The 25,647-nt window shown below is 50.8% G+C and overlaps 1 protein-coding gene across 10 annotated transcripts in view; it reads right to left on the reverse strand.

Moving 5' to 3' along the window:
* The window catches only part of LOC144938578 (receptor-type tyrosine-protein phosphatase kappa-like), a 195,089-nt gene that overhangs the window by 6,889 nt on the left and 162,553 nt on the right, over positions 1–25,647 (reverse strand). For all 10 annotated transcript variants that reach the window (XM_078866540.1, XM_078866538.1, XM_078866534.1 and 7 more), the window contains 6 exons: positions 22,120–22,269; positions 21,197–21,370; positions 17,170–17,301; positions 7,992–8,117; positions 6,426–6,589; positions 668–803 (listed from right to left, as the gene is read on the reverse strand). In XM_078866540.1, coding sequence (XP_078722666.1) covers positions 668–803; positions 6,426–6,589; positions 7,992–8,117; positions 17,170–17,301; positions 21,197–21,370; positions 22,120–22,269 — 882 coding nt within the window. The remainder of the gene's footprint in view (positions 1–667; positions 804–6,425; positions 6,590–7,991; positions 8,118–17,169; positions 17,302–21,196; positions 21,371–22,119; positions 22,270–25,647) is intronic.

The following is a 25,647-nucleotide window of genomic DNA, read 5'->3' on the forward strand; positions in this document are numbered from 1 at the left end:
ACCACCGTGTTTGCCCCACAGCAACATCATTTTTAGCCAAGCGATTAGCGCGTGTCTGTTCCGCTCGCTGAGCACCTCCACGGAAGCTTGAATTTGATTTCACACGGAGCCCCCTCGAATTTGCAACGGCGGTGCAGATGGGTTTTTATTATTCTCATTATCATCATCATGGCTCTTGCACACAGGCCCAAAGGTGGTCAGCAGTGTTCAGCACCGCTAAGGGGACAATCGACCACAGTTTCGATGTTGCAATCGAGATGTATTCATACATCTCACAGCAGCGCAACACCTCGTATTAGAAAACAGCCCACAGAAGTGGATATCACAGAGCTAACTCCAGATCCCTTCTGGTCCACACAGTCACAGCATAGCACTTTTCCACCCATCATGCATGAGAGTAATGTTCATTGTAAGACAGTCACCTACATTTAATTCCCAGAGGTGGAATTTCACCGAATTTAGCGCAATGCCCAATTTAATGGGGTGGGGTTTATTGTGCAGTGACTGGGCTGTGGCCACCAGATCGCTGCGCTTGAGAAGCCGGTTTTACTTACAGGCAGCCAAAACTGGGATTCGAACCCAAGTATGGGCCCAGCAGCCATCGCCCCTCACCCCGCGTCCACGGCCGCTGAGTGGCTCCGTGTTCGCCCGCCCGCCCGCCACTCACCAGCGTCTCCACCATGTTGGGCTTGTTGTTGCGCAGCGTCTTGACGGCCGTGAACACGTCGGCCACGCTCTGACCCTTCACCATGTCGCACAGGATGCTGACGGCGCAGTACGTGCCGCTCTGACCGCCGCCGTTCCTGCCAATGCCGAGCCACGCACGCCAGGGTCACAGTCACTCTCCGTCCGCCGAAAGTCACGACGATCGTTCGTATCCCCTCCCGTGGTCATCTCGGCTCGGTCCACCCAGACGCTACCGATTGCCGGACGGCAGCACGGAAGCCTTCGAGCCGGGCTCTTGCGGGGCTCACGGACCGATGAGCTTGACGTCACGGCCAACTGAACCGCAACGTGGTCTGCCCCAGAGCCTATTTGCGCCACAGGGAATTGACGTTTGAGGATTATTTTTCATGCGTCCTGTGACACTCCCATTTTTGTGCCGATTTTTATTGTTTGGCTTTTACCATTGTGGTAACCCGGGTCAATCTTGCCAATGAGATTCCTCTATCCTGGTCCTCTTGAGTTCTCTCCCTGGTTACACAAAATCAACTTGAAACTGGAACCTATGGCTACACACAAACCCTCAATAAGACGGCATGCTTGTTTATTAAAGTCAATTCTCCAAGAGGTTAATGTGTATATATGTCATATTCTTTGGGGCTTTCGGTACACAAGCGGTTGTGTTGCGATCAAAACGTCGTAGTTTTTTGTTATTATCTTTGGACCTATCTACGTGACTTTACCGAAAGACCCAAATAATATGAATTCCTGCAGTCACGAAAGCTTTAAGTCAAGACGTATATATATCACTTGACATGCAAGGCATAATGGGAGGAACAATCCAATTGTCACGATCTCCTGTGTTGCAGTCTGTAAACCACCTTGTGTGTAATATTACTCTTGCTCATGTCTCCAGCCTGCACACATTCCGGTCTGCTGAGTTTCGAGTCGATGTCATCACGAACGTTCCGTTCCCGCTCACGACTCACATTTATCCATCACTGCAAGCACGCAAGCCGCACCAATCGGGTACGAGGTGGATAGATTGTAGAAGTTTACAACAACAGTATATATTGAATTTTAGCACACCCATTCACTTCCGCCCAGAGTTTAATTTCAACCTGGAAAATATTTCTGAACCTAGCACACAACATCCAATATACTGTACCTCTTTCGCTACTGTTGGGGCTCCTAGTCACGTGCCTAACTACGCCGTTCTGCCAGTGCCCTTGAAACTATTCGGTGAGAAATTAATCCCTGCTGCTGTCGCTGCAAGGACCTCTCATAGCGACAGAAGTGGGGTAAAGCGTGCGTGGACGTGTCGCTTCCCGCCATCGGTATTCCCACTCGGCAAGCAACCGGTTCCGCGGGCCTGCCCGAGGCAGCCTGAGGCTCCGTAACGCAGAGACGACGTGACATCGCCATCTCCTCTGCCCCGCCACTGCACTCGTGCAGCGAGCTGCAGTTGCCATCTCGATGAGGTGCACAAAAAAAGCTGGGACGCATCACGCAATTGAAGGATGTCTCCCAATATCAGACGTGGGGAGAATGGTGTGTAAGTGTGTCGCCTTGAGCGGTGTTTTATCACGAAACCGACTGAAAACCGAGAATTTGAACGTTCTGGGGAAGGTTTTCAGATTTCTCAGGACAGCAGCAGCCACCTCAACAGGAGTGATCCGGGGGAAAACCTGGACGGGTGGCAACCCCACACTCCCACACCCCTCCTCGACAGCCAGTGAAAGCAACGCAGGCGAATTGTGAGTCACTTTGTCCTCGTGCTGGTGCCAGGACACGGCTTCCTCCCGGCCGGCCAGGAGCGGGACGCGGAGTGCTCAAACGCAGAGCCTCGGAGAAAGCGGCCGTTTACAACGACAACAAAAATGTTCCCGCTCGATGATGGACGGCGAGGCGCGCCTGACAGGGTGCCGTGCTCACCCTCGCCTGATTGACATGGGAATGAATTATGCAAAATAGAAAGGCCGAGCGAGCTTTTCATCAGCTCTCATAAATATTTCGAGAACATATAAATGTTGCACGCAGACTTTATGCTCATAACTGTCCGCATTACAACGATGTATCAAGCGTCGTCTGTTTTGCAGCGTTTGCTTACGCCTGCGCATGTACGTGTGGAGTTCTGGCCTCGACATAAACAGAGCGCCGGGTCAACAAAGAATGTGGAAGCTCTTGGAAGTAATCCACGGTAATGACCCTGTCACTCGTCAGCCGTGACTCGTTTGTTACGCACGGTTTACGACGCATTCACAAATTTGGGAAAAAATCTGTAAAGTTTCCCTGCACTTGTAAATATTCAACGCCGCTCGCAGCTCTGAGATTTGGCAGCCGCCCTCCGTGCCCAGCCCCTCTGGTCACCGCCATGCGGGCAGCGAGCAACTGCTCGCACAGGAGGAGGAGGCTTGCCACCTGTCTCACGATCGCCCTCTCTTTCAGATAGCTGTCCTGGGAAAGCCGTAAGTCTTCCCGGAAAACTTAGATAATTTTTTTGTCAGTTCTATTAAAAAAATACACCACTCAGGAAAATCCATTTACCTGTAGATCTCACCTGCTCAGATACTGGCAGATCGTTCTTCTTGTCCATGACATGAGTTTTTTTCTAAGTGAGCAGCAGGGCCGGTTCCAGCTCCTCTTGGTACATGAGTTCACCGCTAAGGAAAGTGAACTTTTGATTTAAAGCTTTCGTGACTGCAGGGATTCATATTCTTGGTTCTTTCGGTCAAGTCACGTAGAAGGGAAACAATAAAATAAGAAAAATATAAAACAATTAAATTATCACGACGTTTCGACACCTGATGATGATTGCTTGTGTTGCAGTCGAAACGCCGTGAAAATTTTATTGTTTTATATTTTATTATTTTATTATTTCCCTTCTACGTGACTTTACCAAAAGAACCAAGAATAGGAAAGTGAACTTGCTTGGGCCAAAAGGGACATTCGGTGGTGCAGGGCCCAGCCCGGCAGCCTGGCGGGCCACCACGTGTGAAGACACAATCTCAGTCACGGCTGTCGCTGCAAACGGCCCTTAGTGACAGAAGTGACCACGATACGTCTCGGTCCCTTTGTACCCACAGAGGTAGCAGCCACCCTCGCGAGCGATAACTCCCCACGGGCACGACGAGCCCGTTGGGGCCATCAAGTGCGAGCGGACGCACCGCGGCTCGTTAACCCCGTGGGGGGGGGGGGGGGGCGCAGCGCCGAGGGACCAACCCCTGCGCTGTGGATGAATCATCTTACTAGGGAGGAGTGGGCCGGGGGTGGGGCGGCAGCCTACGTGGAACCAAGCGAGTGTCCCCCCCCTGCCCACGCGCTCGCTGCTTTAATGAACGTGGCTTTGCAGAGGCCGCGTGCAAATTGGTGAGAACGCGATGCTGTGCACACACGATTTAGATGCAAATTCTGACTGAAAACTTTTCCGGCTTAAGGGGCAGGCAGTGTCAGAGTCAAGTCACCGTCACACCGCCGCGATATTACACGTGAGATTAAAGGTGCCGCGAGACAGTTTAGAAGGGGGATTGCAAATCCCGTCGATGGTCGGGCCGGAGCTCGCTTTGCAACACAGCTGTTAACGACGAGTAGTAAATCTCGCAAAATGATGTTTGCAAAGTGCACAACTATTACATTACGCTGTGCCTGTGCTTGTAATTATGGGATTAGATTTTCCGGAACATTTCAGACCGTGTCACTCTAGTGAGTGCGTGTGTGTGAGCTCGTACGTTTCAGCATACGTGCATCTTAAGCGTGTGCGCGTGCAGTGGTGGCGTTGTGGTCAACGCGCTGCACCAGACCCCCACGGGCTACCGTTCGTTGAGAATATCTGAGCTGGTCCCGGGCATCCCCTATGTCGACTCAGCCTTAAATAAGTGTTGTTAACATCAGCACTGGGGGGAGACAAAGGCAGCCACGTCAACCCCCCTTGTTGCCGTGCCGGCCTGCTTTGGTGGTCCCTACCGGCTACTTAGCCAACGGTCTGTTGAAGGCTACACGGGGGATCTTTATCTGTGTGTGTGTGTGTACATGTCAGTGTGCATGTGAGTGGCTGTATTTTTATGCGTTTCTAGGAATGTATGCGCATTTATATGTAACAAAGAATGCATGTGTGTGCGTGACTGAGAGTGCTTATGAATGTGTGTGTGGGGAGCGGTAGTGTCGCGGTTGGCGTGCTGGGCTACGAACCCGGCGACCAGAGTTTGATTCCCACTCACGGCCAACTCCATTGGTGAGTATCTGAACCGGTCCTGGACCTCCCCGAGGCCGACTCAGCCTCAAATGAGTACCTGGTGTGATGTTTAAACATCGCCACTAGGGAGACAAAGGCGGCCGGGCGTGGTGCTGGCCACCCACCCCCTCGTGTGCTTTTCCGGCCTTCATATGTGCTCGTTAACCACACTTGTCTCAACCGTCTGTTAAGGCTATCTAGGGGATTTTTGTCTTTGTGCCTGCGTGAGTGTGTGTGTGAGTGTGTGAACATCACTCGAGCCCAGAGCTCTACAGCAGCACCACAAACCGTGAGAACACGGCCCGAGAGTAGTTCAGAGTAGCCGCCTCCTCTCAAAGCCATCTGTCCGAGGCGGACACGGGAAAGTGCGATAAACATCGTGTCGCTGCAGAAACCAGAGGTGGATTGCGAGGGATCCGAGTCGATGACGCTGGTTACACTGTTGCTTGCGTAGCTACCAGAGCATCGCTGGTATTGATCCACCCTTCTCCGTACTAATGGAGCTGGCGTGCGTGAGTGCATGAGCGCAGCACTGACACGCCTGCAAATCTGTTCCGGCCACTGACACGCTCTGCACTTCTGCAAGCCAACGCAATCCTTCGTCGGTGCCTGATGATGCAATTGTGTCATCGCCATCAACAAACGCCTAAAAAAAATGCGGCCATGAAATGAAGTGCTGCGCATCCTCGCAATATTTATACGCAACGGTTCAATGGTTATTTAAAACATGCTGACATGCCGTCCCCTATGAAGCTCAATGTATGGCAGAACAACAACATCCTCTTGACTTTATCTCGGTGTGAACGATGGCTAATTGGAACGAGAAATCGGCCATTGCTCATTGAGAACCGTTTGACTTTCAGCTTCGTAAAAAATCGGCACCAGAGGCGGAACAAAAACATCAAAGGGCTTCATGTTGTGTTTTGCCGTCGCGTGCAGCCAACGTTTTAACAGGATTCCCTGCAGATCATGCGGAGTGAGCAGAGTGTGCGGAACAGAGTGGGGGCCGTGGATGAACGTAAACGGAATGCCCCTGAGACGCTATTCTTCTCCTCGGTCAATCGTTCCCACTCTTGCGTGCGCTCGGCTGCTCAGATTTTTCTTTCTCCGCGAACTGCTTCTGTTGTGTGCCACTCCTCCAGCCCTCTCCACTACGCTCGCATCTCGTTTTCTGCATCCTCCTATCCCAGCCTCGGTCTCGTCCCTCCGCTCCTCATGGACTACACCACTGGCACCCTCATCTCGACATACGCTATGAACATTTGTAAATGCACATGTGCGCACGTTGTCCATACGTCGATGTTCACGGGTAGCAGTGGTGAGCGTACCGCGCCACAAACCTTGCAAACCCGAGTTCAATTACCGCTTGCGGCCAACCTCGGTGATAAACATCTGAGATGGTTATGGGCCTCCCTTAGTTTGAAGCACCGAGCACGGTGTGTAAACATTATGTCTGGGGAGACAAGAGTGGCCCCGACGTGACACACGGGGGATCGGTGTCTTGAACCGTGTGTGCGGCGCGTATCCTCACAGGCAGTGCACGAGCGTGCGGCCCTCCTCCTCGGCCAGCTGGTCCTGCCAGGCCCCGACGCGGCCCACCAGGCGCAGGAAGGAGGCGGGCGAGGTGGGCACATCGCGGTGCGACGGCCAGCCCAGGTACTGGAAGTGCTGCACCTCGCGATGCCCGTCCTGCGGCTGGGGCGACAGCGGAGACCGTTAGGCGACAGCCAACCCCAAAGCTCCCTGCGACGAGCGGGAAGGTCGTCTGACGAAGCAAGCGTCACAGTCGGCCGCGGTCGATCTACCGCCAGGCGAAGTCCAACAAACAGACCGTTGGGGCGAGCACCTATGAAGGCCGGAACGGCACACGAAGGGGTGGGTGGCCAGCACCACGCACGGCCGCCATTGTTTCCCCCGTGGCAACGTTTTTACACATCGCACTAGGTACTCATTTGAGGCCGAGTCAACCTAGGGGAGGCCCAGGACCGGTTCAAATAATCGTCACTGGTGTTGGCTGTGAGCAGGAATCGAACTCGGGTTGCCTGGTTCATAGCGCAGCGCGCTAACCACGACACCACTGCTCCCCACAAGTCCAACATACGTACGTGATGCTCGACCCATTTTAAAATGTTTCCCAACATAATGAATTAACATTTGGATAATTACTCCAAACGAGTGAGTATATTGACCTCTATATAACCAGCAGTAATAATAATGATGCCAACGACATAACACTGTTTGCAGTTGTGCGCAATTCGTTTATTGCACACACACACGCGCGCGTGCGGTAAACAGCTTGACTATTCACGGCTCCGCCGTCAGATTTAACGAGACATTTTAGAGGTCAGAGGCAACCAGCGGAGCTGTCGCCAACCCTGGCCCAGGCGCCATCGCATGCATATGTGGGAAATGGCAAGCGCTTTTCTCAGCCGCTGAGCTGCTACAGATGACAAGAGCGGCTTCAATAAATAAAAACTAATTTCCAGGATGGCGACGCTGAAGCGTTGAGAGCACACGAATATAAAAATAAAAAATATATATATACACGTCAAACTTTATTTTTTTTTTGCCCTGGCCACACAAATGTTAGAATGTCACTCAGCACCGATTTGAAATTGTAGCTGCTGAATAAATAAGACTTGCAATGTTAGATTAGATGCGAATGGCAAGTTGGCTTTGAACGCCGTGCATTCAAAGTAAAAGAAAAAAATCTTCCTGTAAGTGGCAGGAGTCACCAGCGTGAGACTCAAAAGGAAATAAATTATGGAAAATTTCACCTTCGGAGCAAGATTAAGCAATCGCATTACCGTCTGCATAATTGACAACGAACAGTGAGTGCATTGTCAGATTTAACGACCCTGAAATTAATAACTGTGCGCTCCCCCCCCCCTCCGCATTTGATTAGCAAAATTGCTCCCGGTTCCTAAAAATAAAATACAAAACATGCCACTTTCTCGAACCGAATTCACAAACAAAGCACACAGACGGAAAAATAGCGCGAGCATCTCGTGAAGTGTCATCATCGCCCCCCCCCTGGTCCCATTGCACGTCGCGGGCTCGCCGGCGTTCGCCCGGGGCGTGGTCCCGTCGCATTTACCCTGGAGACGTTGCAGATGCGGAATATCCGCGAGATGATGTCCACGTCCTTGCAAGCGGACAGGATCTCCACCTGCACGGGGCCGTACTGCAGCATGCCCTCCTCGGGCCAGTACTGCGGGAAAGTCTGTCGGCAGAGAAACAGCCCCCTCTTAGCCAAGCGGCGGTGCCGGGCACGGGCAAAGCGAAGCAAAAGGGCAGGGTTCTGAAGGAAGTCGAGGACCTTCGCATATGTAAAAAAATCGGGATGCACAAAATATCAGCTAAACATCAAATCCTAATGAACATAACGAGATAATGAACATGCAACCCCATTCGATCTGTTAACTCTCTTGTCTGAATATCTATTCTCTCATCTTACTACATCTCTGTTGTTGTCTATATTTCTCTCGTCTCGGTAGATATCCACGTCTCCCCTGTGTATATCTTCTGTCACCCCACTAGGAATTTATGAATTGAAAAGGAGGAGCCCTGAAAAAAAATGTTTCTGCTTAGGGCCTCCATTGGGCCGGCTCCAGCACTGCGGTTACAGCGTCGAGCGGAATACGCAAGTGACAGATATTAGAGCTGTCTGCTCATTCAAAACACAGCTTTCCGGGGGAACTCAGGTCCCAGTAAAAAAAAAATCAATTTCAGCCACAACTCTTTGGGGGATTTATTTATTTTTCTTCCACAGAATATATTACAATATACACGGGGCAGGCCAGGAGACAATTAGTCGCCAGATGGGATCGGCGCCCTGTGGAATTGGTCGCGGTGGTTAGCGGCAACCCAGGGCTCAGGGCGGTGTCATCTCTGCAGCGCCAGGGGGGATGGGAGACGCGGGGCAACGCGCAGTGGCGACAGATAACAAATAAAAAGTTAAAGTCTCGCAGTCCTCCAGAATTGACGGTGCAGCACTTGCACTGTACCAGCACCGGTGATGCCAATTACCCACGCGCCACCACGCTCCGCGCTGAACCCTTCGCGTGTGCTCTATGGCAGGTGGCAGTGTTGGAACACACATTGTCAATTGCCTGTCCAAACCGTTTCTCTTCCTGCCAGGCTCTACAATTACGATAAAATGTGGGTTTAAGCAGGATTTAAACACGGTCACGTCTCAAAGCGCCATGCGGAAACCGCACGTGCGTGCAGTGTTGAGAGAGCAGTGACAGTTGGAGCAGCAAAGCAAGATCTTGAGACGGGACGTGACTCGGCGCGTGGAGTGGACATCACGTACGGCTGGGGGGACAGAGAGTTCCTGACCGCAGGGTCCATTAGAGGGGAATGAGCGACCTCACACTGAGTGGCGGTTGCCTGGGGACTTCAACAGAACGCCTTGGTTGCTGGAGCGGTGCGTGCGGGAAGGGGAGCAGAGTGAACCGAGAGTGGTGAGGTGGACGGGCGAGTCCACACAAGATCTTTAAAGGTGGGGAGTGTGATCTTGAAAGTAATCCTGGCCTGGGTTGGGAGCCAGCGGAGCGATCAGAGTATTGGGGTCCTGCAAACTTTGTGAATATTATTAATGATGTCGCTTATCCATCATAGAGTTTTTTTTGGGTTATGTCATGTAAATATATAAATGTGTCGTTAAAACCCGCCACCACCCGACACAGCCAACTAGTAAGGGTTGTCACGTAAACCACCATCACCCCACACAGAAAATTGCTCTTATCAAGACGCTCATTCATCGAGCTAAGAAAGTGTCAGATGGTGACAGTCTGAGACGTGAAATTCAACATGTTAAAGAAGGGCTGCAAATTAACGGTTACAATGATGCACAAATCAACAGAGCATTGAATGCCAAATCCAAATCAAATATCACGAGCATTGAAACTGCCCAAGTAATTAAAACGATCAAAATACCATACATTGCGGGAGTAACTGATAAACTCGCCAGATGTTTGAAAATACAAAACAGAATCTAATATCTGGTACAAAATATGTGTTACCAAAGCTATCAACAGAAGGTGTGTATAGGATTAACTGCACGTGTGGTAAATGTTATGTTGGGCAAACAGGACGAATGATCAGCACGAGACTAAAAGAACATCAGAGAAATATTAAATTCTCACAAATGCAACTGTCAGCAGTACCAGACCACACGTGCCAACAAGGACACTCAATTGATTTTGATGTTGAAGTTCTGTGCAAAACTAGCTACTACTGGCCAATACTAATTAGAGAATCGATCGAAATTGAAATAAATCAAAATAACTTTAACCGTTCGGATAGCTACCGCCTTAGTGCTGTGTGGAAGCGAATCATCAAATAATACATTATTTAAATGCATGCCTACAAAGGGCAGCGTACTTAAATAGGGATTGACGTTGGTCGGGCTATTTTAATAAACACAATAGACAGGAAGGACAAGTTCAAAAGGCTCGCATCATGCACACGCATCATGTACGTTGACTCAGTAATCCCCCCCCCCCCCACATTGTGCAAGAGCGCAGAAGCGTGGTCACCACATCTATGCCTCGATATAAGGAACGAAACAGGAAGACTTCTCCACAAATCTGGCTATTGCCTGATGAAGTTAGTTGTAATTATTGGCGAAACATCGTTCTCAAATTGTAAATGTTGTGGCTTGGCTCTCCAACACACCGGTGTGCTGCACTTGTGACGAATTGGCCACGTTCTGTTCACGTGACAACCCTTACTAGTTGGCTGTGTCGGATGGTGGCGGGTTTTAATGACACAGCATTTATATATTTATGCGATCTAACCCCAAAAACCTCTATTATGGATTATATTGATATTGGTCGCGAAAGCCTCCTGCCACGTGTCAAAGTGATGTCGTTTATTTAGACAGCGTCCCCAGCCTCCTTCCAGGAGGGTGCTGCATCAGAGTGTGTGGCCGGTGCCATTCAATTCCTTGTTAAATATTTTGCATGCCAAAATAAATTGTGTGTCAGGAGAAGCCCACCGTGCAGATGAGGGGGTTTCCGATCACAAGTCCGCAGAGACAGGTTCGCGAGCCCACTCGCCGTACCGCAAACTCCTTGGCCACGTCACAGCCCAGCGGGAGGGTTGGGAATTTCACAAATCTGTGTGGCGGCGAACGATCCTCGCCTGCCAATTGCAGGGGATCAGAGAGGCGAGGGCCAGGGCACCCGGCTCGCTCTGCCACCCGCTACACAAATGAGCACTGCGAGGGGATAAAAGCAGAATTTCCTCGCAGGCGCGACCGTGGATGAAGGCCGATGGTGAACTCCGAGTCGTCGTGGTTACAAGCCGGGGCAGGGACCCAACTCCTCACGCCGCTAGCGGCCACACACTCCGTCATCTACAGCACCGATGCCTTCGGAACGCGGTGTAATTGTCGTTTGTCATCGATTTCTTGAAATTTGTCTTTCCAGCCTGCCTTGACAAACAAGTTCGGAGGCATCCCTGATAGAAGTCTCTATCTGACCGTGCGGTGTTATTTGTATGTAGAGATTCACTTAATAGAGCTGATAAGAGGTCAGTTTGCTCAGACATCCTTGTGCTAAGATGAACACATGTTGTGCTCTCAGTCTTTGATAGTAAAACAGTGAAATTATTCTGCAAAACCCAAGCATTGCCCAGCCACACGAACATATCCCTTATTGCTTAGGTTTGTAATTCATAGCGTTTGATGTTTTAGAAGGGAGGGTTTGTCGAGACTGAAGTAAAAACAAATGTAAATTCTTGGCAATTATACAAAAAAAAATGTACAACCCTCTCTCAATCCATTGCTGGATGAAGGCCTTCCCACGCCACGTATTAAACCTCGCCACACTGCTCACTGGGGGGCGGTGAAGGGGAGTCCAGATGCAACTCACCACTGATGTCAGCCCTGGCCGGGAATCAAACTCGTCGGTTCGTACTACAGTGCTAACCACTGCACCACCCCTCCACAAAATTATTATGATATGACACAAACGTATTAAATGTAATTAATATTCAGTTTATTTTCTTGGTTCTTTCGGTAAAGTCACATAAAATGGAAATAATAAATAAATAAAAATAAAACATTATAATATTATTTTATTATAATCATTTTATTATGCTTTATTTTTATTATTTCATTATTTCCATTCTACGTGACTTTACCAAAAGAATCAAGAAGATGAATCCCTGCAGTCACGAAAGCTTTACATCGAAATTAAATATTCAGTTTGTTGTGTTTCGGAACGAATCAGCAGCAGCAGCAGCAGGGCTCTCTAAAGGTGTGGGCAATGCCAGGAGGAGGAGGAGGAGGCGGAAGGAACGTGAGTGAGGCCCGGCCACCGAATGTATGTTTAACAAGCGCCGCTGTTGGACTGAAGCCCACCGCCCTCGCGCTGCTCTCCCGCGCTCACGCCGGTGATATTTCACGCTGCGCCCCGGCGTCCGGCGCACGGCAGCACGGATGCGCCCGGTGGCATTTGAGTCAACGTGATGAATAACCCGCCGTCTTCCCCCCTCGGGCGCTCACATTTGAAGAATAAAGCTGTTACCAGGAGGCCACCAAGAGTTAACTGTGAGCTTAAAAAATTAAGTGGTAAAGGTGCAGCCCTTCAATTGCTCACTCGTGCCGCTGCTGGTGGAACGGCCTCTGCTAGAGGGTATTTATACCCTCCAGAGGGTATTTTTGGCCTCCTCTTTCGCAAAGTTCGGACGTCTTGGAAGAGTTGAGAGGAGTACCCACACTTTACCCTACTATACGTGACCCGCCGTAGCGCACCCGTGTACATCGCTGGGTGGACAGAGGCTGGAGGATTTAAGAAACTTGCGCCATTTGTTTAATTTTCTATGCGAGGAAGACGAGTCGAAGCGGCGACTCCGAGGGTGCGCGAGTCCACAGTGCGCCGACCGCTCCGCTGTGGCGGTGTCCCAACTCAAGGCAACCGGATGGGAGCGTCCGTCGCCCGGCCACTGACGAGACGGCGCTCTGCCTCCGCATTCACTGCCGACGTGGGGACAGGGGCCGTTGGCGTTCTCATCCCATAAACAAAATAATCTCGCTTCTGTCGCGCTCTATGATTAACGACGCGGCCACTGATGAGCGAGCGGGTGTTGCAAATAGAAAACGTGTTTCTGGGGAAAGGTCTGGGGTGGGGCGGGGGGGGGAAAGCTGCGAGTGCACGGGCAGCGTGCGGGGGGCACCGTCGTCGTCGCTCCGCCGGGGAGGAGGATGGCGGGCGGAACCCCTTGCAGTGAGGCCGGGGGTCTCCGGTTCGGTTCTACCTCCCGGCACGGCAGGTCAAATAATGACGCAGATTTATTAAACCACCCCCCTGCACCCCCCCCACCCACCAGCTCCGTCCTCCACCCACTCAGCAGTGTAAATGGGTGCCACCCACTGTTAGTGGATTGGCGGGTCATGTGTGGTGGGGTACAGCGTGGTGGGTGACTCCCAACTCTTCCAGGAGGTCTGGCCACCACAGAAGAGTAGGCCAAGTGTCATGAGCCACATTGGGAAAATTCTAAAATGACACCGCGAGTTACTCAATTGGGATTACACCGCAGCAGTCATTGCCCCCTGCCGGCAGGCCGGTGACCTCGGTCACTCTGGCTTCTTTTAACAGAGCTCATTCGAGTGGATTCTACCAGTAGCGACACAAGCAGGAAATTGCAGGGCTGCACCTTTACCATGGTAAGCAGTGGTGAGCAGTAAAAAAGCGCAGTGAGGAGGGGGCGGGGACAGGGGAGCAGGGTTTCTCCCGGAGTGATGGCTGCAGCGCTGCCCCCACCTCCGGCCATGCCCTGGGTGCAATCGTGTTACCGAGTGTGCGCTTTGGCATTCTGCTGGCCTGCTGTGGTGTCAGCACATTCACGTAGCGTGGCCTCGAGCCTCCGAGCTGATTGCATGATTTCTCTTCTCTTTGGATGCACAACCTCCCTCCCACTGTGGCCACTTTACCTCCCTGCCGTTAGACCAATCTTGAACCGTAATGCCTTCATCTGGCGCCCCAGCCAATTAAGCATCGTTAAGCACATTCCGGGCCTGCCTGGAGATTGGCGTGAGCTCGTAACTCAGGGGAGATTTAAAAACCTCTCCCCGCGTATATCGGGCTCATTTCCAAAGCGAGCGCTGCCAGCAGCATCCTGCTCCAGAGCCGCAGCTCCGTCACGCACCGCTCTTCGCGCGTCTTTGCTGCGCGGGGTCTCGCGCGCTTGAGCGGCTGCGCTTTTGTTTTCAGGTCGTGCCGCGTGTTGTTGTTGTCGTAAAAAAGATGCCCGACGTTTCGCTCTCCGGTCACGTGGTTGGCCTGCTCGGGTTACTGATTTTGTTTGATTTTCCGTGTCATGTTTCAGTTTCCCCCCCCCCCCCCACTTGTTACTCTGGTAACCCAGGTCGCCTTTGCAAATGAGAAACAATATCCTGGTTTCTGAGAATTATCACGTGGTTTAAGAAATAAAATAAAAACTGGAGGAACTTCGTCAGGAACCCAATATGGAGTTCACTTTCGGCACGTGAAGTCAAATGTTGGACATCGTGCTCGACAACAAACAGCACGATTGGAAAATATGCGGCAGAGGGCTCCAGGGAATGTCTCACTCTGCCAGGAGAGCTACCAGGGCCCCTCTCACTCTGCCAGGGCCCCTCTCACTCTGCCAGGAGAGCTACCAGGGCCCCTCTCACTCTGCCAGGGCCCCTCTCACTCTGCCAGGAGAGCTACCTGGGGCCTCTCAGTCCACGTGGTGTCATCATGCAAAGCCATGAGGGTCCTGCGGGGATCGTTCATTCAGCCGCGAGATCACCAGAGTTTGTCTCCGGACACAAACGCACGACGAGTTACTACCGTGCATCTCATTTAAAGCCTCTTGCGCTCGCATAATCAACTTCTCCTTGCAGTAGCGCTCTAATATTTGAGGCTACAGAAGCCAAATGAAAAAGTAAGTGAATTTACGTAAACAAATAATATAGCGAATTTTTAAACACGCACGCAGATATTGCAAATATCGCTCTCATCGCTAAAGCGATTAACCAGGAGGGCAGAAGCTGTATACAAGCACGCCCCTAAGGAGCAAGGGCCATGTGCGCTTATATCCACGGTCGTGTGCTTGTATCAGAAGTCGCCCTTCGCCTTGCACATCAGCGTCATGTAAGCGTTGTGTCGCCTCTATGAGAGTTGTGCCTACATGAGGTGTGCTTGTATCTTGGCCTCTAGCTCGCTCTGTTAACTCACCACGCCGGTGACGGCGCGGGATTGGTCAAACCGCGTCCTATTTTACCATACCACGGTGAGTCGCAAGCCAGGTAACAGAATCAGCATGTGTATGTATACTGGAGGAATCCCATGAGCTATAACGCTTCTATTCACAAATGTCCAGTAGGGGTGGGTCAGAACGCTACAACAACAAACAATACAGGAGTGCAAAGTAGAGGAAGGGTAAGAAAATCACTTGGAGATAAAAAAAAATACAGATAAATCTAAACTATTTTTATTTGACCAGGTAAATCCCACTGAGATATTAGCTTGCTTTTCAGAAGCAACTTGGCCACAAATAGCTCAGCTAAGTAGCTTATCACGTGGAAATTTATGGCAGCCAAATAATTTATAAGGCATGTTTCAAATGTTTCAATTGCGCGCTTTGTACGTAGGCGAGAGGCTTTCAAGTGTCGGCGAGTTTAACAGTGGGGGGCAGGTGGGGGGGTATGGGGGGCAGGTGAGGGGGGTATGGGGGGCAGGTGAGGGGGGTATGGGGGGCAGGTGGGGGGGTATGAGGGGCAGGTAGGAGGGGAATGGGGGGCAGGTGGGGGGGTATGGGGGGCGGGTGGGGGGGTATGGGGGGCAGGAGGGGTGGGAGCCCACAGATGCGGTGCCGTCGTTCACGATGCTACTCGGAATAATGGCAGGAAGCAGTGTCGGGGCCGGATAATTAATGAACGCATTAGAAAGCAATTAGCGGCGGGATCTATTATAGAAACAGCAGCTCAGGACAGATTAATGGTATCGACACATTTGCGGAATGGGTGAAGAAAGACTTCCCGGGATTAGAAGAGGCTAGTAAGTGATCAGCAGGGAATGCAGGCGTGGATAGAGGGCATTAGTGCAATTGTTAAATACGCTGCGGTGAACCGAACGGCTCGATAGGGAACTTGAGAGCAGAGGGTTCCATGGGAATGACGATCCCCCCACTGGAAGGGCGCAATGCAATGCAAACGTTTGGGATTGTAGCCAGGGTGTGGCGGGACATCGTGTGGCTATCACAGCCTCGCCGTGCACCCGGGGACTGAGTAACGTGCACGATGGCAGCTCTGGTGGTGGCTCTGTGATAAATGTCAATGATGGCGGCGTGCAGAAAGAATGTGATGGTGATGATGATGATAATGAGAAAGATGACACAGATATGGATGATCAGGATGCCACCTTGAATGACGGTGATGAGAGCAACCTTGGTGATCTTCATATATTCTTAGGTTTTTTCGGTAAAGTCACGTAGGTAAAACATCAAAATTATTTTATTTTATTTTCATTAATTTTGATGTTTTACCTACGTGACTTTACCGAAAAAACCTAAGAATATGATTCCTTGCAGTCACGAAAGCTTCAAATCTAGATCTTCATATAATCAAATTCATCATCATTATCAGCCTTGCTATGTTGGTCATGGGGGTTGTTTGACCATACTTCACCATGCTGGTCAGTGCGGATTTCTTGAAGGGGGTGGGAGGGCTTTGAACTGGTTAAGATTTTACATTTTACTCGCCACTGATATTAGCCGTGACCAGAAATCAAACTCAAGTAGCTGGGTTAATAACGTGATGTGCTAACCGATGCGTCACCACTCCCTCCCCCAAGCGCCTACATTAACATCATCTTCAAACTTACATTTTCAAGATGAACTTGTGTTTAATGTAAATTCTCACCATATTAAACGATCAATCACTGGCCGCGGGAGGATTTGGCGAAATCGGTTTAGTGTCCGTCACAGGGAGACATTGTGGACGCCCCGCAGCAGATAAACACATCTCGCGAACGAGGCCACGGGGGCCTCAGGGGGGTTCGCCCCTCCCTCGTACGCAACGCCACCGGTGCCCCGGGCCAGAGATAATCCCGGGGGTTTTGCGGGTTGGAGACATGGTGACACGCCTCGCGAAATAAGGTAATGGAGAACGAATGATAACAAAGGTGCAGCCCTGCAATTGCTCGCTCGTGCCACTGGCGCCAGCATCGGCCCGCCGACACAACCGAGCCACGACCGAGCCACAACCGAGCAGCAACCGAGCCACGACCGAGCGTTACCTCGCTGGCGTTGAGCTCATTGAGCACGATGACCGAGGTGCAGCGATAGTCGAACACGAGGCGCCAGAAGTCCTTGACGGTGTTGGGCAGCGGGTGCTGCGTCACGATGAACGCCGACGGGCGGTGGTAGCTCTGCGACAAGGCAAACAGGACGAGCGGGGGGGCACAGACGGGAGGATGTTACACACTTGTAGCCTTGTTTTCAACTGCCGTGCCGGGAAATCGCATCGAACCGGCGACCTCTGGATTGCAAGCCCACGATGCTAACCATTGCACCGCGGCAGCTTCCCTCCCAGGAAAGTGCCTAAATTAGTAATATGAGTAAATAAATTAAATGGTAAGAAACCGAGGAAATGTCAATGAACTCTCATAGGCTCAGTCTCAAAGTATGCAAATACATTTTTGAATTAAACAGTTGTAGATGCATACAGATGGCATGCTTATTAATAATGATTTTGGATTCAAGAGATATCCTAAACATGTGACGTTCCCGTATGATTATATATACTCTTCTATACAACCTGTTCTATGTGTGTCTCACGGCACATCTGGTGGCTCAGTGGCGGCGTCATGGTTCGCGCATCTTCGCTACGAAGTGAGCGCCCTACGCCAGACTCCCGGCCACGGCTATGCCAGTGGAAAAAGATATCTGAACTAGGAGATCAAGTGAACATAGGAGTACAGCACAACAACGGACTTCGTTACACTGCCCTTTGCTGCCCACCACGTAATGCCACAGCATATAAAGGCTGTTGTGTTTCCCAGTTAACCAATCATATAAAGTCTGTTGTGTATCACTGTCAACCAATCATATAAAGTCTGTTCTGAGATCTGATGAGATGGGGCACATTCCGGATGGATTGGTCACCGGCTACACGTACATCGCTCCGTGCCAGGTTAACGATCTTCGCCATCGGGGCTTACGAGCAGACAAACACGCATTTATGGCTTCCTCAGAAATTCCATGAATAAATCCTCCACGTGGAATTGATGTTCACTGCAGCAGAGACATATAATTGTCCAATACGGAGATACATCTTTAGGGTCTCACGAAAAACGCCGTGGAAGAGTAGGCCTAATGCAGCCAGGAGGCGCTGCTCTCCAGAGCCTCCTCCTCTTGCGAAGGCTGCTCCCAAGGCAGCGGCGTGAGGAATCAATTCCAAGGCTGCACTTTTCCTTTTAGTTATTCATGAAAAAGTCATTACAATTTTCTCGGGCTTTTATGGCGAGTTCTACAATGTTACGCCAAGTTTGTTCTTTGGAACAAAACTGCAATGAGGCACTATTACTGCGCGCGAGAAATAAACACTGATGCGCCTTCGGACTTCGGAGAAATCAATGCATTTATCGCAACAATTGCAACATATATGTTTTTGCAGCTGCATTCCATGAAACATTTACTTATCCGTCGTGGTCAAACGGTGAGCACACCGGGTTAGCAACTTAGCGGCTGCCGGTCCGATTCCATCTTCTGGCAACCTTCTGGTGTGGAAGTCGAAACAAAAATCCACATATTTATCAAATGTCCACTCGGCAGTACAAATGGTCGCTTCGTGGTGGGGTACAGTGTGGGTATTCCCACCTCTTCCAAGACGGGGATGGTCAGGCCACAACAAAGTGGAAGCTCCTCTGCCATCAGGCTACAACTCGAGTGGAAGCCCTTCTGCCAACAGTGGCATGAGCAAGTAATTGCAGCGCTGCACCTTTACATTACATATGTCGATTACTTTCATGCAGCCCGGTTTGGATTGTAAGAGGTCCCTGGTTTCTACTTTAGTGATATCGCCTCTTTGCCGAGCCTGGGAATTCATTCATGGCACAGCGGGGGCTCTTTTGGGGATTTTTTCTTTTTTATTTGCAGCCGAGCAAAATACGCGGGCTTCGACAGTGAGCCGCATGCTCGCCGAGTTGGCATTTTGCGCATATATATGGATGTCTTTATCGTCGTCGTCACGGATCACGCACAGTGTATCCACTGCTGGGTGAAGGTCTTCCCGAGCCGCCAATTCGCACGAGCTGATGTCACCGCTCCCTCTACGCGGGGTACATCCTCTCGGGTGTGATCTCTCCCTTGGCTGCTACTCCGTCTTTAGTCTCAGCCACTGGCCATCATCACCCCGTCTCGCGACGTGTCCTGCCCAAGTCACTATGATGCCTCTAACTCGCCTATATTCTCTAATCCTTGCATTACTTTTTCCTGTCGCTCAGTGTAATTCTAAGCATGCACCTCTCCACACTTGCAATATGTCCATATTTCCGATCTGAATGTCGCAGCAGGTGATACGGACTGATCGTGTACATAAACCTCTTTGAAAATCTGTGTCAGTCCTTTGCGATGTCTAACAATTCATTCTGCTAATCATCCAATCATAATGACGATGTCTCCTTGTAGTCCCAGATTCAAATTAACTTTGAATTTTCATTGAAAGAAATTTATTAACGAGAGTTTTTTTTAATATTAGAACCTGTGACATGCAGGGTTAATTAGTAATTGTCAGCACCAACCGACTTGTGCAGATTATCCCACTCAATCAAACTTTTTGAGAAACTATTTGCCACTGTTGTTATCCATGGCCAGCATTCACACCGAGGGAAAGTGGGATTGTAACACAGTGCACTAACCAGTGCCACGGCTGCCCCCATCTCCACACCACACTACACACACCGCACGCGTCTGCCTGTTAAAATATTCCTAAGGCCAGAGATTGAACCCGGTTCAAGGGCGATGAGATCGCAGTGCCAAAACCAGCGCGCCACCACCACCCCTACTCCACACACACGGCACGCATCTGCGTGTTAACATATTGCCCTGGCCATCCCGGTGTCTGAAGGGGACATGCTGAACACATGTTCAGGGACCACTGTTTGCTGCCATTAGCTGTCTACTAAGTTGATGAACCCCGCCCCCCCACCAAAGGACAAAATACACTCACGCAACCTTTCCTTTCTGAGCCAAACGGCCCAATGACTAAATGACTAAAGATTACGGAGACGGGACGGCACCAGACGGTGCAGAGCGCATCGCTCAAACGGGCAGCAGGCAAAGACAGCAATCTCCGACACGGCACGAGCAATACGCTCGGCGTGAGGGGCGAGGACAAGGGTCAGCGCCGGAGTTGGTGTTTGACTTGGCGATAATTACGGTTACGGTCGAGAGATTCCCACAAATAAAATATATAAAAGCCCCTCCCCAGACCTTCACGTTCGTCGGCTCTCACTCTGGATGATGAACGCGCCACGTCCTCCACGGCATTCGATACAAATCGTCTAACGGCAAGGGTCGCGACTCCGAACCCAGGGGGGGCCGAGCCTCGTCAAGGCCGCGGCAGCGCGTTCGGAGACGGGTCACGTCGGCCGCGGCCGTCAGTTCCTAAGATGACGCCGTCGCCCCGCGCGACCTCGGCGTTCCAGCGACCCCCGACCCGGAGCAGCCGCTCGGCCGACGGCAGCGGTGCTCGCCATCGCAGAGTGGCGGCGGGCGTGGGTTAGCGACGTCGCACGCGCCCGGTGGCCGAGTGGCTCCACACCCCCAAGTCCAGTGTCGCGGATGCCTCGACTCAGCATTGTATAATGAAGGAATGGTTACAGCAAACGAGGAACCTGCGCGTGGCACACAGTTTGCCTCCTGGGTCGACTTTCCCTGAGCTGGCAGAAGGTCGTGGGTCATATGCATCGGGCATCGAGAACTCTCACTGCATTCTAATGTGACCTCCGACGTGACACCCAACGTCCTTTGTGGTTGTTCTATACACGACCTGATGGCCCAGCACAACGATAACAAATTATACACTCACGGACAAATAGCGCATTCTCCAACTATTACTCAGCTTCTCTGGCACCTCCATCGATTGCTACAGAGGAAGGCTCAACACCTGAAACGTCGTTTATTATCTTTTTTTCCCTTTAGGGCCAGAGTTGTGTTATTGACGAATGTGTTGGGTTTTTAGCATGGTAGAGGACGACCCCAGGCTAGCCCAGCGCCAGTATGGTGGGGGGGGCGGGGGGGTCGGATCAGTGCGGTGCTCACGTCCATGAGGGCGGCGTTGATGTAGTTGCTGCTGTCTCCGTCCAGCGTGAGCAGGAAGGGCAGGCAGCGGTCTGGTGGCAGCGTCTCCTTGTGCCGATTCTTGGTGTTGTTGCGGGGCAGCAGCGCGATGCTGCAGTCCTCCACGCGCAGCGCCGGAGTCACAGTGTTCAGCGTCTGCAAACCGACATTCCGCAAGCGGAGCGTCATTAAAAACCCACACGGCCGCCTAAATCGGAGGTCAGAATGCCGAGCCACCACCGCTGAGAGCCTGGGTTCAAATCCAGGTTTCAGCTGCCTGTGATTAAACCGGGTTCTCACGTGTTGTGAGCCAATGGTCTCGCCCCAGCCACCAATGACTGCACGTAAAAAACCACCACATTAAATTTGGTTTTGGCACCTAATTTGGCTAAATTCCTGCTCTGAGGATTAAAATATCAGCCCAAATGTCATATGACAAACATTCCTCTCATGCACAGAGTGGGTGGAAAAGAACTTCCAGCCTACTGTGTGGACAAAAAGTCACAACTTCCCTGCTAGAGATCCAAACGTACACTTCCATTTCGGGATGTACAATTGAGATACTATTGTCGTGAAAGAAAGAAAAAAACAGAACAGGTGGTATTTGTCACAGGGATGTTTTCTGTTTGCTTTGGACATGATCATTACGAGGTCACTTTATTACCAGATGATCTTGTAAGGCCACGCAGGTAAAATTCAAAACCTAACGTGAAGTGGCGGCAATACAGAGCCAACTTTTACTGTGGATAAAGCAAATATTGCATATTTACGAAGAAATATCATATTTTCCTATAAAAATTCATACCGTATTTATTATTTCAAACCAACACACCTTAAAAAAACAATGAAGAACGCGGTTTATGATCAATTATGCATCGGAGATGTAGCAGCGGAGATCGCATTACCAGGAACTCCTCCTTGATCTGATTGGTGTGCGTTTGGGGGTCCAGTCTCGCCAGGTCGTAATACACGGAGCGGAACTCTGCGGCAGGGACCGCGGTGTCCCCGCACAGGCAGGCCTCCAGGATGACGTCGTGGATGAACACGTACTGCTCCTGCCCGTCGCATTCACACGACGAAACGAGCATTCACTCCCGGGGCATTGCTCGAGATTCCTTTGCTGCCCCGCTCTTCATTTACATGATTTTCTCTCCAATCCCCCGCAAGCCGGTTTGATTCGATCTCCAGGCGCGACAGGTGAAGCAATGGGGCGAGTTTCTTAAATGACCACCACCCCCCCCCCCCCCCCCCCAGCAGCATAAATGGGTTCACTACGTTTAGGCGATCGGAAGGTTTGCGTGCAGTGGGGCAAAGCGTTGGTGACTCCAACCCTTGCCACATACCCTCTGCAGTCTCTCTCTCGTGGAGGGCCTTCTGCCAGCAACAAGCAATTTCAGGGCTGCTTTTACCACGTCCAGGGACCAGATTAAAACACCGCAGACTGTTGTAAAAAAGTGAACTTGGCTGTGTGTGATTGCTGAGACATGCCGGGAATCTCTCATAATAACCATACAGCCGTCCACATTATCATACATTCAAGTTGTTCATCTGCGAGTCAGTCTGTAAGGCATGTCACTCGAATAAATATCATGCCAGAGAGTCTAGTAAGGGATCATTTATGTCCGAAAGGAACCAGGGACCTATGGTATGGATTAATCAGCAGTAGCAGCAGCAGCCACCGTTGCCATCTCTCATGATCGTGCGATACAATAATCGCACGGAGCACCTGCAAACGGGCTGATTTCATCACTCCATCCCTGGTGTGAATCCACCGATGTTATTGATTATAAGCTAGGATAGACTTTGATCTGGATACAAAAAAAACCCACGACTGCGCTGTAATTACATGTTGGTCTCTCTCGATGCGTTCAGCACAAATTTCAACGGAATAGAGTTCACAATGCAGTTTCATTAAGAAGATTAGCTTGACACGGGCCCGTACCAGCCTGGGTGCATACTGCACGGGTCGACTCGGCAATACAGAGCAAGCGTGCAGCACGCAGCCCACGCTGGAGCACAGGTCACGCCACCGCTCGTGACGCCACTGCCGCTCACCACGCAGCCTCAGTCAGGCACCGCCATGCGACAACAGACCCGCTATGTGCTATTGTCATTCTTACTGGGGTGGAGTGGTGGTACAGTGGTTGGCGCACTTCACTATAAACCCCATGACCTGAGTTCGACTCCTGGCTACAGCTAACATCAGTGGTCGAGTGACATCCGAACCAGTTTCGGAGCACACTCTTATTAGCTCATTCTGACCAACGTGGTGAAGTATGGTCAAAGAAACCCTGTGACTGACATGGGAGACCTCCATCCAGCAGTGTATTGACAATACTAAAGATCAATTGGCATCACTATGTGCACCGCGACTGTGGCTTTAGCAGTAGCCTGCGTGAACAAAACTGTACGATAGCAATTTGAGCGGCATATTTTATTATTTATTTATGTTACGCTGTTAACTAATATAAACATGAAACTAAATTATTCGCTAAACAAACATGGAACTACACCAGGAATACTGATGAGGTTTTAAACATTACAGTTTTATTATTTCGCTGGCACCTCGAACGGGCTGACCGCTTATTAAATGCAAACCACGGCAACCTCAGAGGCCACATTGTCCAAGCAAACATCCAGGATTAGAGGCAGTGGCAGCCAAAGCCCGCGAGCAGTGGATGCCTACGAGGCCCTTGGAAAGGCAAGGTATGAAGAGTAACAGCTGTGTGTGCGTGCAACAGCAAGGGCAGCCGCGTGCCAAACGCGCACGCCAGCTCCTAATAACATCGACCCATTCACCGCGCTATCTCTGTACCACAGCGGTCGTCCGCCGTAACGCTCCCTCTGTCACAATCACCATTCAATCATCGTCTCTCCCTGCAGCGCCACTCTGACCACTCGCTAGCAAGCCATCTTCACCACCGTGACCACTCGCTCCGCTCTTCCCCCTGATCTCATCTCTCCCTGCAGTGCCACCGCGGTCGTCGACCACGAGTCCCCGTGGACGACACGGACCGTCCACCCAGTCCTGCCTGTGCTAAAATGACCGATGGCCGAGCTCTCTTCCTGGGCGGCGCTGAATATTTGCAGGCCGACACTCGGAGGGCTTTGTGCACCAAGCGCTGGACAACTCCGCCGTCCGCCCACAAACGACCCCCCCCCCCCCCCCCCATTGTTAATGAAAGCACAGAGCGGCCTGCATCCGTTTCACTTAACCCTCAGGAACGCCGGGAGATCACTTTGGGAGACAATAACAGCACGGAAGAGCGCACGCGCACACACACACGTAGAAATGACATTAAGCACGCCGTATTTGTAGGGACTGACTAATATTATATTTAAATGGAGGCTCCATCCATTCAAAAGTAGATAATTATTTATTTTACTATCCTACGCTGGATGTTGCGATTGCACGAGGAGGAGGAGGAGGAAGACGATGACGCGGATCTATGAAGGAGAGTCTCGGGTCCGGCTCTGAGGCCATGTCGCCCCTGAGTTAAACGTCTCCTTTTGAAAGCTGCATTATTATTATTTTTATTATTTTAAGTTAAAATAACTTTTCATCTGACAAAACCCATTTATGTGGAGAGCAAAAGAAAAAAGGAAAATACACAAATGTGAAATTTACATCATTGGGAGTGGACTCCTGCTTGCGAGCCCTTTCAACTTTTATAAATGAACGCAATTACCATCCTCTTTCAAACCTTGCCACTGCTCCACTTATGTGGCAGAGGAGGTTGGCCACATAAATGAGACAATTTCTGATCTACTATACCACCTGTGGCCCCTTGCTAAAGAGCATCAGACAATAATGAATGATCCAGGAGAACAGTATGAAATGGCCCAGGCAATTTGTACTGTGAAATTGTAAGTGGCATTATGTATTAAGCCCATTATAAATAATTAGCATCACAGAAGACTGCCGCTCGCGTCGAGCTGCTCATTTGTACTCAAAATACACAGACACGCTGACACGCAGACACGCGCACCCAGCCCAACTAGACAGACACGCAGACAGGCACACACAGTCCAACTACGCAGACATGCAGCCACAGCCATAAAACACAGACACGAGCACACAGCCATAATACACATCCACGCAAACACAGCCAAAATACACAAACACGCTGACACGCAGACACGCAGACACACAGACACACGCACACAGCCCAACCACACAGACACACAGCCCAACCACACAGACACACAGACACACAACCCAACTAGACAGACACACAGACACACGCACACAGACACACAGACACACAGACACACGCACACAGACACACAGCCCAACCACACAGACACACAGCCCAACCACACAGACACACAGACACACAGCCCAACTAGACAGATACACAGACACACGCACACAGACACACAGACACACAGACACACGCACACAGACACACAGCCCAACCACACAGACACAC

Source organism: Lampetra fluviatilis, chromosome 22 (genome assembly GCF_964198595.1).
Source record: "Lampetra fluviatilis chromosome 22, kcLamFluv1.1, whole genome shotgun sequence".
NCBI lineage: Eukaryota > Metazoa > Chordata > Hyperoartia > Petromyzontiformes > Petromyzontidae > Lampetra > Lampetra fluviatilis.